A 14299-nucleotide genomic window follows, 5' to 3' on the forward strand; every position below is an offset into this window, starting at 1 on the left:
CTATATCCCAAGTTATTCTGCAAATACTTTTCAGAACAAATGAAAACCAAACTAAAATCACCCCTCCTCCCCTCAAAATAAACAGTGTATATCCAGACTTGCAGTAAGCAATTACACATTCTCAAGAATCCAATAAAATACTGTCCATGCCACATTGGGACTGACATGTTTTTCAGCTCTATGAACTTAATAGCAATACTTTGAAAATGGTGACATTTCTTAGTAAGTCAATCAAATATCCTACATTAAACAGGCTGGCTACATGTGTTTGGAAATAAAACAAGGAGGTTCCAGATGTTGGTTCAAGTGTAATTTTTGTTATTAAACATGGGTTTGCAATAGAAGCTTCTACAAGGACTTGCACATAACCATGACTGATGGATGTATATGTAGGCCGTTCAGTTAGCTCCATCAGCTCACTCAAACACATTTTGAACAGATTATGTACTGCAGTACTTCGTAGACCATACATTAAACAAGAGACTTTGCTCTGAGGCGCTGCTTCCCACAATCCATGGGGAAAAGGAAGCAGGAAAAAACAAAACTCATAGAGTTCGACAGCTACCGAGGCAACACTTGCCATTTACAATATAAGCCCAAATATTTTTGCAACACAACTATATATTAATTTAATAAAATACACAATATAGCTCTTATACACTCAACAATTTGGCTCATATGCACTGAATCTGCAATAAATCAATAAAAATATGTCATTTGATGTAAACACACTGAATCTTCTTACATTTGCACATTTAAATGATCATGTGACTTGTGTGGATGTCTAAGACATTTTCACTTTCCTGAGCTATTTTAGTGTCCACAAATGAATAAAAAAGTGTTAATAATGTTAATTTCTTTTGTGTATTACCGTTAAAGGTAACTATTTTTTTTGCAGTTTTTTTTTAACTTACCGCTAACTATTTATAGCTTTGTTGGACACTAAAACGCTAAATAGATATTAAAATCTTCTTTTCTTTTTTATCAAGTGAATTAGCTTATGTGTGTGCAGGACAAGATGGACTATATCATTTTACATTTAACCTTAATATGATATGAAGTGTTTTACTAATGATCAGGATATGTCTTGTTGAATAATGATCTGGAATGGTGATTTTTTTGTTTTCTTGTTTTGTTGTTTGCTTTTTTTTTTTTTCATATTTGTGGCAGATAACTTTGTACATAAATGTTTACCACAAATGAATGTTAATGTTTGGTGTCACTTGGACTACTACAAGAACTCTTTTTAGGACTTTCAGTAGAAGCCTGTGGTGACTGCTGGAAATCCACCACAGAGCATAATTATTCAACCCTGTGTTTCTTGGGGTTTGTACGTAAACAGTAAAGTCAGCATCAGCTATTGAGGACAGTCTTAAAGTATCAGACGTATTTCCATTCCACCTTTCTCACACCTTCCTATCAGATTGTCAAAATGGCACTGTCTTTCCATCTTGCGTTTTGTTCTTAGTGTACTTGACTCTGTCCTAATGAAAGTTTGGTCAAAATGAAACCAGTGTTATCTGTCAAAAAGAAAGAGCAGTGAAAAGAACATACTTGTGGGCACTTCAGATGTTCACTAAAAGCCTTAAAGCAGCATTGGTCTTCCTTCATTCCTGTAAATCTGTTACAACCAGGGGATTCATATATTTGTTTACTTCTAATCAGCAGAAGAGGAACATAACTGCCAGCCTGTCCTTATTTTCCCCCTCACTTTCTGACGGCCACAGGGTCGCTTCCCCGACAGTCCTGCAACAGTTTGTCTATTTCTCTCACAACTTCCTCGGCATCCACCGACTCCCTGCCTAGATCCCGGGCTGAACGGTCTAACTGCTCCAGAACAGAGTCCATCTCACTTGAGTCTCGGCTCACTCGGGAATGCACATCTGCAAAGGCCCTAGCCATCTGATCTGGTGCAATGAAGGGAGTGTCTTTTGACTGTTTACTAGGCGATAGATACTGACTGTCAGTTGACAAGTACTGGCTGCTTGGTTCAGCCAAGGCTCCTGATTTCACTTCACAACCATCCAGTGGTCCTTTTGTTGAGGTGCAAGGCTCAATGCATGTCTTGGTTGGGCTGCTCGATGCTGAGGGAACCTCTTGAAGCAGAGGACTCAGGGCACGTTTGGCTTTTAAGTAAGGTTTAACATTGGCAATGAGAATTGTGTGCTCTCTCTTGTCTTTCCCAAATGTACAAAAAGTCTTTTTCCCAGTGGGATTCACAGTTTCATATGTCTCAGTCTCAACGTTAGCTTCAACTGTGGGTACAAAGAGATTTGTGCGATAATCTGCATTCTCAGCCTGACTGGCTGCAGGGAACTGTGGCATCCAACACCTGTCAGAATGACCAAGCACTCTGCATTCATCTGTGCAGTTAACACATTCTTCTTGCTCTGTAAAACAAAGGAAAAAGAGAAAAAAATTCTAATTATAACTGGATTTCTTTAAACTAATGGATAGGCTATGATCAACACGTGATGGGATTACTTGACATCTGGTTTCTTAATTATGGAGAAACAGAAGAAGCTATAATTAAAATATTTCAGAAGGTTTGCATAAACCTGCTAGTTGAGACAATAGGGTTATTTAACTCTGTTCTCTAGGTATTAAAGCATTCACACAGCCCAATGGAAGTATAAAGGGGTCATTAGAGAATCATTCTCAGAGGAATTGAGCTTCATCTGTAAACTAATCTGCTGTAGAAATCTGTTAGGCTTTGTTCTGTAAAACTCATCCTAGGAAAGAGTGAACAGTACTTAAGGAACTCAAACGGCATTATCGGGATTAATATTTCAAATCAAATAACTAAGGAATGACTGCCTTTCTGGAAATACAAACACTTCATAAAAATCAGCAAGCTGGCTTTTCATTTTTGTCACCTCCATTTCGTTTATAATTGTTATGTTGCGTGACAGTCACAAAATAAAAAGGTTTTCTTAAAAAGCCTTCTTTTCCTGCTGAGAACAGAGAACTAGAATTTTCCATCAGTATGCATTAAATATAAGCTTGTCAAGAAGTGCATATTGCAATTTTATTAGACATGAGTATGGATCATGCAATCAGTTTTCCCCTTTTTTGTTTTGGTGCAAGTAAGTGAAAATGGATTTGCTCAATACATATAATTTCAAAGAATGACAAACCGTGACACACTATTTGAACTGATAATGTTTTCAGATAGGATTTCTATATTCTTATTTCTTTCAAAGAATATCGTTACATGAGAATTTTTTTTTATTCACTACATTTTTAGAACATACATTTTGATACTTGAGGTTCTACAATTCATAGACATAAAGAAAAAAATTCTGCTTTAAAAACCTTAGCTTTCCTGTCATTTTATACTAATAGCATGTATTTGGGCCAGCATTTGCCATTTTATAATTTTGCACACGATGCTAACTCAATGCCAGGGATAAGGACAATTCTAAAATACTCCTCAGATCTGTTCTTTGGTGTTTTTTTGTTTTGGTTTTGGTTTTTGGGTGGGGTTTTTTTTTTAGGAAAACACCACTGATCGTAGTTGATTGCTTTTTCTTCTTCTTCTCAGTACTCTCTAGGCAGTACTGACAGAATAAATCCTTTTAGGGTCTTTATTTTTCAATCAGCTATATCCTGGTTTTTAGCTATTAAGCATTTCCTTCCACAAAATGGTCAGGTGATTTAAAATATTACTTTGAGTAATTTAGTATTTTAAAAACATCTGGAATTTGAGTTAAGCAGAAAAAATATCAACATAACTTTAGATGTAAGGATGAAACACACACAGAGACACATACAGCAGGTCTTCAGAAAAACAGAACAAACTTGTTGACTCATAGATAAGGAAAAAATAATTAACCATCATCTTTCTAAATAGATAATAAATTCCTATTAATCTTACACTATCACTACCAGAGTCATAGACAATTATGGAGTAGAAACTTGACAAAGAAGAAACTCCAAAGGTGATCTGTGCTAACCCAATACTGTAAACAGCTTTGACTGTTCGCATTTCTAGAAAGACATGAATAAATGTGACTTAACTTTAAAAAAAAAAAAGTGTTATGTCACAATGATCAGTTAAACGGGGGTGAGATAGTTTACTCAGAACTGATACTTGTTAATGATACAGTTCCATGAATAAGTGTCATTCTGTATACATGATCCTTTCCTTGAAGAGTTTAAACTCTAAGACTGGTATAAGCTCTAAAAAGTAACAAAAGCAAGAGAGAATTGAGGAACAAGGAGATGAGAACACAGAGTGATCTTTGTGGAAAAAGAATGTAACCGAAAAGCTTTAAATATAAAATTCATAGAGGTGAGTCAGCCTCACCTCTGTGCCTGGGAAGATCATGGAACAGATTTTCCTGGAAGATATATCAAAACATAGGGAAGACAGGGAAGTGATAGAGACAGACAATGTGGCTTCACCAAAGACAGATCATGTTTGACTAATGCCTCTTACAATGGAGTGACTGCATCAGCAGATAGGAGAACTACAGATTTCATCTGCCTACGTTTTTGTGGGGTCATTTATACTGTCTCCCACAATATTCTCGCTGCTAAATTGTAGTCATATATGTTTGATGGATGGACTGCTAGATGGATAAGGAGTTTTCTGCATGGCCACACCCAAAAAGATGCAGTCAATGGCTTAATGTCCAATAAGTAGTGTCCAAGGCTTCACAATGTCCCAGTATTGTCCATTGAGTGCACCCTCAGCAAGTTTGCAACTTACACCAAACTGAGTGGTGCAGTTGATTTGCTAGAGGAAGGGCTGTCATTCAGAGAGGTTTTGACAGGTTCAAGACTGAGCCCACGCAAACTTCATGAAGTTCAACTAAGCCATGAAGTTCAACAAGGCCAAGTGCAAGGTCCTACATCTGGATTGGGGAAATCACCAGTATCAATACAGATTGGGGGATGAATTGATGGAGAGTAGCCCAGTGGAGAGGGATTTGGGAATACTGGTGGGTAAGTGGACATGAGCCAACAAAGTGCTCTCTTACAGCCCAAAAATTCAGCCCAAGTATCCTGGGCTGCATAAACTGAAATAGGATAGATTTAGATTTTACATGAGGAAGATACTCATAATATGAAGGTGTTAAGACACTGGAACTGGTAGATGCCTCATTATTGGAAGATTTCAAAGTCAGGTTAAACAGGACTTTGAGCAACCTGATCTAGTGAGATATTCCTGCCCATGACAAGGAGGTTGCACTAGGTGACCTTTAAATATCTCTTCTAGCCCAGACTATTCAATGATTCTATGATGTCTATGAAAAAGTAAGATGCACACTTGCTTTAGTGTACAATAAAAAAATAGAATTATCATAATGAAAAACAGGAGTAAAAGACAATCCCTAACCCTGGTTACAGAACTGGGAAGAGTTTAAAGAAGGGATTTAAGACTGTGGTGTTTGATTTTACTTTACTTGAATGAGATGGCATTGGTATGCATAACCATAGACACAACATATGTGGTGACAATTGCTTAATGAAAAGGGAACTATGTAAATAAAGGACATTGCTATACACTTTGTTCCATCCATTAGTTCACCTCCACTAAGGTTCTCTGTATCTAGATTTCTAGAACTTTTACAGCATCAAACAACTGGTGCTTAAAACAGTATTGTGGTTTAACCCGGAAGGCAGGTAAAACCACCAGAGAGTTTGTCATTCACTCCCTATGTGTGGGATGGGGGAGAGAATCAAAAAGAAAAAAAGGTAAAACTTGGGGGTTGATATAAAGAGAGTTTATTTCAACAGAAAAAGGTAGATGATATTATTATTGTTGTTTTTATTGCTCCTGGTTTTGTTGTTTTTGTTCTTATTGTATAATAAGAATAAAAACATACAAAACAAGCAGTGCAATGCAGAATTCCTCCCCACACGAAGCTGATGTTCAGTCAGTTCCTGGGCCATGCCAGCTCCTGGCCAACCCCTGGTTATATACTGAGCATGATGTCATATGGTATGGAATATCCCTTTGTGTCAGTTTGGGTCAGCTGAACTGTCTCTGTCTCTTCACACATTCTTGGGCACCCCCACCTTCTGATTAGCAAGTCAGTATGAGCAGATGAAAAATCTGATGATGAAAAGTCCCTGACTGCTTGGCAACAACTAAAAACATCAACATTGTGCTCATCCTAAATCACAAACACAGAACTACACCAGCTACTTGGAAAAAAATTAACTCTCTCCCTTCTGCCAAGTGAAACTGATTCTTTCATGAAAAACAGAAAACATAAAAATCCACTAACCAAACAAAACTAAAATATTTTAAGACACATAGTCCAAGAACTTTGGGGAGGTACATTCCAAGCTTCCACAAGATGGGCAATAGTTAATATTAGCCGGGTTTGATTACTGGACTCCTTTTGCTCCTTTCTTTCACAAAAAAAATACTTCTTGTAAAAATTTCTAATGACATTTACTGTGTCAACAGCTCATAACATGCTAGGAGATCATCAGTGAACACAACTGAGATTTCAATACATTACGGCCTATTGCATTAAACCACAAAAACTCTTCCTGCCTCTCAGGTAGTAGCTCTGTGTCATGCTACCTTAAAATGCATCGAATAAATGTTCATATATACAATTCCCTGCTATCTACATTGACAACATATATATATGCACACGAAATATACAACTGGGAAATTCTATTTTGACACTGTATTTTATTCTAAAACTTGACTGAGCCATATATATAAAAAAAATATATTCCTTGAAGTGAGATTGAAATGACCAGAATTTAGATGAAAGGTAAAGATCAGAGAAGTTCTCAGCCACTGTAAATATGTAATTACACTAGGTATTCAGTACAGTGCCAAAACCTATGCTTTGAGATTTTCAAGACTGACAAAGTTAATTTTGTTATAATGAAGTTATGTTCTATAATTTTAAATTCTGACAGTTTATGCATGTGCATACACATACACGGAATATGAGGATAACTTTATACAGAATTTACATTTTTCATTAGCGCCAATAAAAATACAAAGTTTGCTGGCAATCTCTAAGTAAAAGAGGTATATATCATATAGCATATATACGTTATATATATTGCATGCCATATCTCCCTTCCCCTTCTCATTTCCTGCATTTGCTAAAGCAGTTTTTATACTTGCATTCATACTCACAGTATCGACTAACTTTCCATTTCTGCTCCCTGGGCATCCTAGCAGTGACTGAATTAAATATGAAGCCAAAAAAGAAGAAGAAACAAATACTGAATGACCTTGAAGTGTAAACCACCTGCATTGCATGAGCTTTGGTGTTCTAGTTTTGTAAATCTGTGTCTTTTCACTTCACTCTTTTATGTCACATCATAGGAAAAGGATTTTGAGTATTGATTATCATACATTATAAGCTGCTCGTCTCACCATTAGGCTGTAATTTTGACTGCTACAGCTAGCAGACAGCAAAGAAAATCGAACAGGCACTTTTGTACTAGCAGCAGAAACTATAAACATGAAGTGAACTATCACCACCAAGGGCCAAATTAGTATATATGAGAAAATAGAATCAATTTAAAGGTAAATATATAAATATATATATGTAAAATAGGTCATACACTGTGCTGTACAGCAAGATGTGCTGGTAGTGCGATATGCACCATTGGTCTTTATCTCTATACTTGTCTGCCTCCTGTTGAAAATAAACCCTTAACAGTGCAAGTGTGTACAATAAACAGAAGCAGCCTAGAGGTTTTCCTAACTCTCTGGAGCTTTAAGGGTAAACAATCAGAAGTGCTTTATGCACTTAGGGGAGAACATACGCTAAAATAGAACTGCTAAATTGTCAGACATAGAAAGGGAAGGAAACAAGCTATCTGGAAACAACAGTCACCTAGATAGGAAACGTGTACTGGATAGAAACTTAAGATGGGTTAGGGTAGAAGTCGTGTTGGCAACAAACAAAATACAAAACAAGGTATGTGTTTTGGTGCAACACAAGATATATCTTCCATAATTAATTCAATAATATCAGAGGAACTATATTTAACACCTGCCTTCTATGGGAAGCCTAAAGCAAAAGGTACTTTTATTGTGCTATCTGTAATTTCCTATGCTTTCCTCATAAATATTGTGAAAAGAATTAAATATGTGTACCGATTTCACTCTAAATATATTGCACTATAAAGTTAATTAATTAATGCTTTAGATACCTGGATCCTTTCAATGGCTAAAAACTGAGATATCTTAGTTTGAGTCACTAATTATATCAAATTTGCATAAATATAGCAAAGAATAAACTCAAGAATTTTCTTTTTACATTGAAACTGTAAATCATCCTATCAAATTATATTTAAAGTTAAACAAGACAGGGATTTGATAGTTATGATTTGTAAGATTTGACCTGGTAAATGGTCATCCAAGTCCATTCTTTTCTAAGAACTTTTTACTCACAAAATATAAATGTAGCTTTATTTTATGCCATACATGTATCAATGAATGCTAAATAAGAATATGGCTAGATAAGTACATTAATAACACCTAAATATTTTAAATTAAAATAGGTTTAGTTATTTTTTTATTGCCCTAGGTGAAAAAAATAGAGAAATAGCCTATTTGTCAGATATATTAATTATTTGCTCTCTTCTGTTTTAACAGTTGACACCTTGCTTTGCTACTGCATAAACACCTCCTTCTAATTGACTTTTAAAAAAAAATCTTTTCTATAAATATGGAAGCCAAACAAATAATAATTAATTATCAGCAACAGCTTGGTGGCTGACTCAGCTGACTTGAAAGGCTATCAAGTTACAGCTCCAAACAAAAAACACACTGGAGGACCCATTCAAAATGTATGTCTTCTCTTTGAAGCATGCAATTTCACACTGCTGTTACAATCTTCCTTCACTATTGAAATGTTCTATTCTTCATTGCATTACAGAGTGAACAGTAATGCACATGTTTCCTGTCCCTTTTTTCACATTACAAAGAAGAAGATCTGCCTTTGAATGCATGTGTGGACATGGACTTCACTCTGACTTCCACAGGAGATAAATTCATTTCACCCTTGATGTTGTGAATTTATGTTCATTAATGAAAATATTTCCATTTAGAATTCACTTAGTAATGAAACACAGTGTAAAATCCTCTGTAGCTTTTATTTCTCTGGTTTAACCACAAACACACAGTTAAAAAAAAACCCACCAATACTTCTGTTAGCCTAATAAAACAAGGTATTTTTTATCTTGAATAGATATGAAAGATCTGTATTTTCTGTACATATGAGTAAATGTATGATAAATGACATCTAATGTCTAATAAATATTTGAATTAACTAATAATTATTAGAAATAATTTTCTGCCTTTCAGAACTTCAGTGATTCCTGTAATATTACCAGATAACTTCCCAAAATTGATATTAAATGGTGTCTTTAAAAAAAAAAAATTAAAATTTTATTTTCTTTTATTTGAGACAGGCAATTGCCTTTACTAAAGAACTGAGAAGACTATAAGTAGGTATTTATTGCAGGAGAAAATAATGGGCTGCTTTGACATGTCCTAAACAGTGGGGCTATATGACACTTCTGATGAGAACAATCAGCTAAAGCACTACTTCTGTGCCTGGATTCCTGTTTAATTACTATTGATTTTGACATAAATGAGCAGAGGTAAACAAATACTTCTATACACATGCTTGTTGTTATTAAACAGAACTGTCTCCAATCTGAGTATTTATATTGGCTTGTCTGTTTAAAGGCTCCTTTTAGTTAGGCAAAGCAATTATGTAGCTCAGATTAGCAAAATGAATGGCAGTAAAATGAGAATGGACTGATGCTTTTTTAAACCTCCTGGATCTCGTGGTCTTTTCCTGATAAGGGGAGGTTCAGATTGGATATTAGGAAAAATTTCTTCACCAAAAGGGTTGTCAGACACGGGAACCTGCTGCCCAGGGAAGTAGTTGAGTCATCATCCCAGAAGGTACTTTCTTAAAAGACATGTAGATGTAGTGCTTAGGGACATGGTTTAGTGGTAGACTTGTCTGTCTACCAAGTCTCAGGTTATAGTTGGACTTGATGAACTTTTTTAGGTGTTTTCCAACCTAAAAAATTCCGTGATTCTATCATTCCATGGTTTTATATTATTCTGATGTATATAATCCTTATGAGAGTTTCCAGTTGTTGGGTTTGGGAGTTTTGTTTGGAGTGTTTTCACTGTTGAATTTTTTTTTTTGGACACAGGACAGATAAGATAATTTTTGTATAGATGTGGTATAAAAACACTTCAAATGCAATAAAAAGCTGGTGGGTCCATCAATTTAATTCTAGTCCCTGTTTGTGCCAAACCATAAATATTGGAGCAACATTGCACAATTACATGGAGAACTACAGAACATTCAACGTGTTTCTTACAGAATTATGCTTTACATTCATGATTAAGACTTAATGACAATCACATATTTTTATTTAAAGACAATATAAGAGCAAGAAAAAATTTCTATTACCTGAAAATTTTCCATCCTCACAGCGGGCTGGTCCACAGATCCCAACAATGGGTCTTTGGCCTCTGCCTTGCTGTTCTGGAGGCAAATCAGACCTGTGAGTCACAGACGGGGATAGGCTCTGCTTCCAAAATTCACAACAATGTCAAAACTTCTACAGCAGAAAAAGAACCAAGAACATTTCTATCTGTGGCCCAGGCACAGCTCACAGGCCTTGAAATTTTTCACGATGCTTGTCTTAAGTACAAACACAGAAGTTTATAGTTGTCAGTGAGCTGAAAATATCTGACTAGTACAAAGGGTGTCTCATTTCTCCCTACCAGAGGAGAAAGAGGAGAGGCTGAGAATGGACACCCAGTTTTGGTTTCCAGCATTTGCCTGTAAGTCAGACTGGCACCTACTCTAATTTGCAGTAAAAAGACCATATGACTGTCATGAAAAGATATTTTGGCCTCTTCCCCATCCCACCATAAAAAACTCTTCCTAGCCCAGAGCTGTAGGAAGAAAATGTACAAGGGATAGCTATGCCAGCCCTGCACTTAACTGAGAAGCTACAGGGAAACTTTAGTAAATCTGACATATTCATAGTTTAAAATAGTAAATCTCTGTTGTATTGCCCAAAAGCTGTTTCCTGGAAAAGAAGAGAAACAAAACTGCAGTAATTAACAGAAAAGAGCAGGTTTGTGGATCTGTTAGAAAGAACATTTTTAATATAACACATTTTCCTACTCTTGATCAAGGCAGTTTCACAGATTTTACCACGGGGTTGTTTCAGTACTGGCGCCTAAAAGTGCAATAAAACTTTAATCTGAAAGCTAACTGAATTTGTGTAACCATTTGTAGAATTTGCATGATATTCACATTCTTATTTTACTAACTATTGTCAGCTCATCGTAATTGTAAAATCATTTCCATATCTATATCACTGTACATTGTACTGTGGCAATGTTTAGGAATCCAGTCATTAACCAGACCAATTGTGCAGCATCCTATACAAATATTAATAGATTGTATGGTTAGACACAAGAGGTAGCAAGTGATTATGACTAACAAAAGCAATGAATGGGAAGGAAAGACAACATTAATGAAAATATAATCTTGCTGTTGACATTTCCTGAAAGTACTAATATAAAAGCTCCATAATTTAAAGAAGCTATCCCCATCTGTCACACCGTCAAGCTACTGACGATTAGCTATATATTACACCACAGAGCCTTCCTCACCGGTTGCCAATTATCTCAGTATACAAATCTTTAATTAGAAGGCACCAAGCATTTTGCTTTGTAAGCTTGTCTCAAATTTGGCTATGACAACTTGTTTACAGACATTGACTGATGAGGGTGTCGCTGAGGAGAAAGACATGACAGGCTTCTGAAGAAATCTGCTTCTATGTCCTTTTGATGTCTCTGTTTACATCCTGACTATAGGTAGACCCTCTTAAATGGAAGTCTGTCAGGTTCTGTGTAGGAGCATGATTTTGTCCGAAACAGAATCAGTGCAGTAAGGCTTTTCTCAGAAAAAAAACATGTCTAAAGGCTATATGGATGCTGAATGATTCAAAGTCTGGCCACTTTGGTGAAAGACAGTAGTATCCTCCACATTCCTGCCAGCATACCTGGATTTACATTCAAAATCTCCTTTACCAGACATAATGAGACCATGTCTGTTTTATACTGATAGATGGAAAAGCCCACTGGGTATCATTCTTTGCTTCAAAAGGTTGATGTCATATACAGGTCGTATACTTCAGAATTCATGGGACGTACAATGTGTCTGACAGAACAGAAGAAAGAATACTTTTTATGATGCTGCTTTCAGAAAAAAATAAAACACCCAAAACCAAACCTTAAGTTGCCCAGGTATCTTAAGAAACTCTCACTTGGACATACAAATACAGAAATATCTTCTTAGGAAAAAAGAAATGATTTAGTAGTTTCATATAGAGTGTCCCCTATGCTATGATAAGTAGCATATTCATTATTGTTTGATTAGATGGTGCCCTAGACTATTGTTTAGCAGATTGCTGGTGTTGTGTTTTATTACCACCTTTAAAATATATTTGCAGAATGGGATTACCTCTATGCCAATTTATGAAGCACCCACATTCTCTTAGGAATTTGAGTTTCATAATGTTATCCTACTTATCTTTCTGCCTGGATAGTGCTCCAATTAGATCAATCAGAAAGAACAATTAAGGGTCCCTTTTCGAAATCTGACTCTAAATATAACTAGTTTGGCAAAAAAGTGTACATGTAAACAGATTAAATAGCATATTTTCAGGTTCTCCATGAACTCTAAATTAAATTCTGAAGGACACTTACTTCAGAATATTCACATCTTCCTTCCTCCAAATCCTCCATCAAGAACTTTACATTCCAGATTACTTTCTTATATTTCAGGAATTGGCGCTATAGATATCAACAACACTAATGCAGAAGCTCTCTCCTGCTACTAACTGCTCTGCGCAGCACCTGAGCTGCTCAACTGAGAGTCACCTTTTTACTTGTCATCCCTGATTTGCTATAGCTCTGACTTTGAATTGATGTCAGAGTACTGTGATGTGACTAACATATCTTTAAGAAAAATTGATAATTTGGGAAATATTTCCAAAGATGTCATTATATATTCATTGTTTTCACTAATATCTTCTTTTTTCTTTTTTCTTTTTAAGATTACTAGCTGTTAGAAGCTCTTTTCCTGGTCTCTAGCAACCCCTCACCTGAGCCATGTTCTTGTAAAACTTTGTATATTAGTCATGCAGATAAAGGCTAGTTACAAGCATCACCACCAAGGAAGATGTAGTAGGGGTAATTTCACTTAGCTGTGACCTCAGTTTATTTATCTGAGCACCCTACAAAGAAAATTCACAGTGGGGCACTAGGTAAGTCAAACACAGTCCAGCCAAAGTAAGTAAAAGACGCAGCTGCTACTTTTAAAACTGCCAAAGGATTCAGAATGTGTCAGTTGGTGTCAACCTTTTGACTTTAAGAAAACCTTTATTCTGTAGAGATAGTGAAGATACTACACCCCTAGACATGGGGCAGACATGCTATAAAACACAGTTAGCCCTGTTCTAGACATGGATTGTGAACAACTTTCTCAGTGTATTTTAAAAGACCTTTTCATTTGCTGGCATTTATCAACATAGTATTTATTCAGTTTCATGTATGCTTTCCACCATGACTTGATGTTAAATGAGTCCCCCTCCTCAGCCTTTTTGTTGGAAAGAAAAGGCAAGCAACCTACACAGTTATTATTGGCATGATTTGTTAGTATCACAGATAATGGGAAGCAAAGAAAACAGAAAAAACTGTATCTATTTTATGGGGATTTTGGTTTGTTTGGTGGGTTACTTTGTTGGTTCGGTTTGGGGTTTTTTTGGGTTGTTTTTTTTTTGGGGGGGGGTGGTGCTTGGTTTTGTAGTTCAGGTTGGTTTTGCGTGGAATTTTGTTGTAGTTGTTGCTTTTTGGGGTGGGTTGGTTTGGTTTTGGGGTTGTTGGGGGGTTTTTTGGGGGGGTAGGAGGGTTGGAAAAAAGCCTCTGGGTATCCAATAAAAATGTAGCATTGCTTTGTTTTTCTTTAAAGAAATTAATTGCTTTAATTCCCAAGGAGACATAAACTGTGCATGATGCACCATATCTGAAAGCAGTCTGACCTTGAACAAAACCTGTATGGAAATATAGTAAGAAAACTAATTGCCTTATGGGAGAACAACAACAACAAAAAAAAATCAGACTTTTTTTAGGTCCTCTTGTTACAGCACATGCATGGTATGTATACTACTTCTCAGGTATCTAAGAAACAGTTTAGCAGAGCTCTAAACTTATTTGTAAGCTCTCAAGTGACTCTTTGCAGTTCTAGCTGAA

At 36.0% G+C, this 14299-nt stretch overlaps 1 protein-coding gene across 1 annotated transcript in view; it reads right to left on the bottom strand.

The window, feature by feature from the left end:
- Positions 1–1639: 1639 nt before the first annotated feature.
- Positions 1640–14299, bottom strand: part of PCDH17 (protocadherin 17) — a gene marked incomplete at its 5' end in the record, with an annotated part of 87716 nt that continues 75056 nt past the window's right edge. The window contains one exon of the mRNA XM_084279149.1: positions 1640–2390. Within this exon, the coding sequence (XP_084135275.1) occupies positions 1708–2390 (683 nt within the window). The 3' untranslated portion in view covers positions 1640–1707. The remainder of the gene's footprint in view (positions 2391–14299) is intronic.

The sequence above is a fragment of the Gallinula chloropus genome, assembly GCF_964237585.1.
Source record: "Gallinula chloropus genome assembly, chromosome: 1".
In the NCBI taxonomy this organism is placed as follows: Eukaryota; Metazoa; Chordata; class Aves; order Gruiformes; family Rallidae; genus Gallinula; species Gallinula chloropus.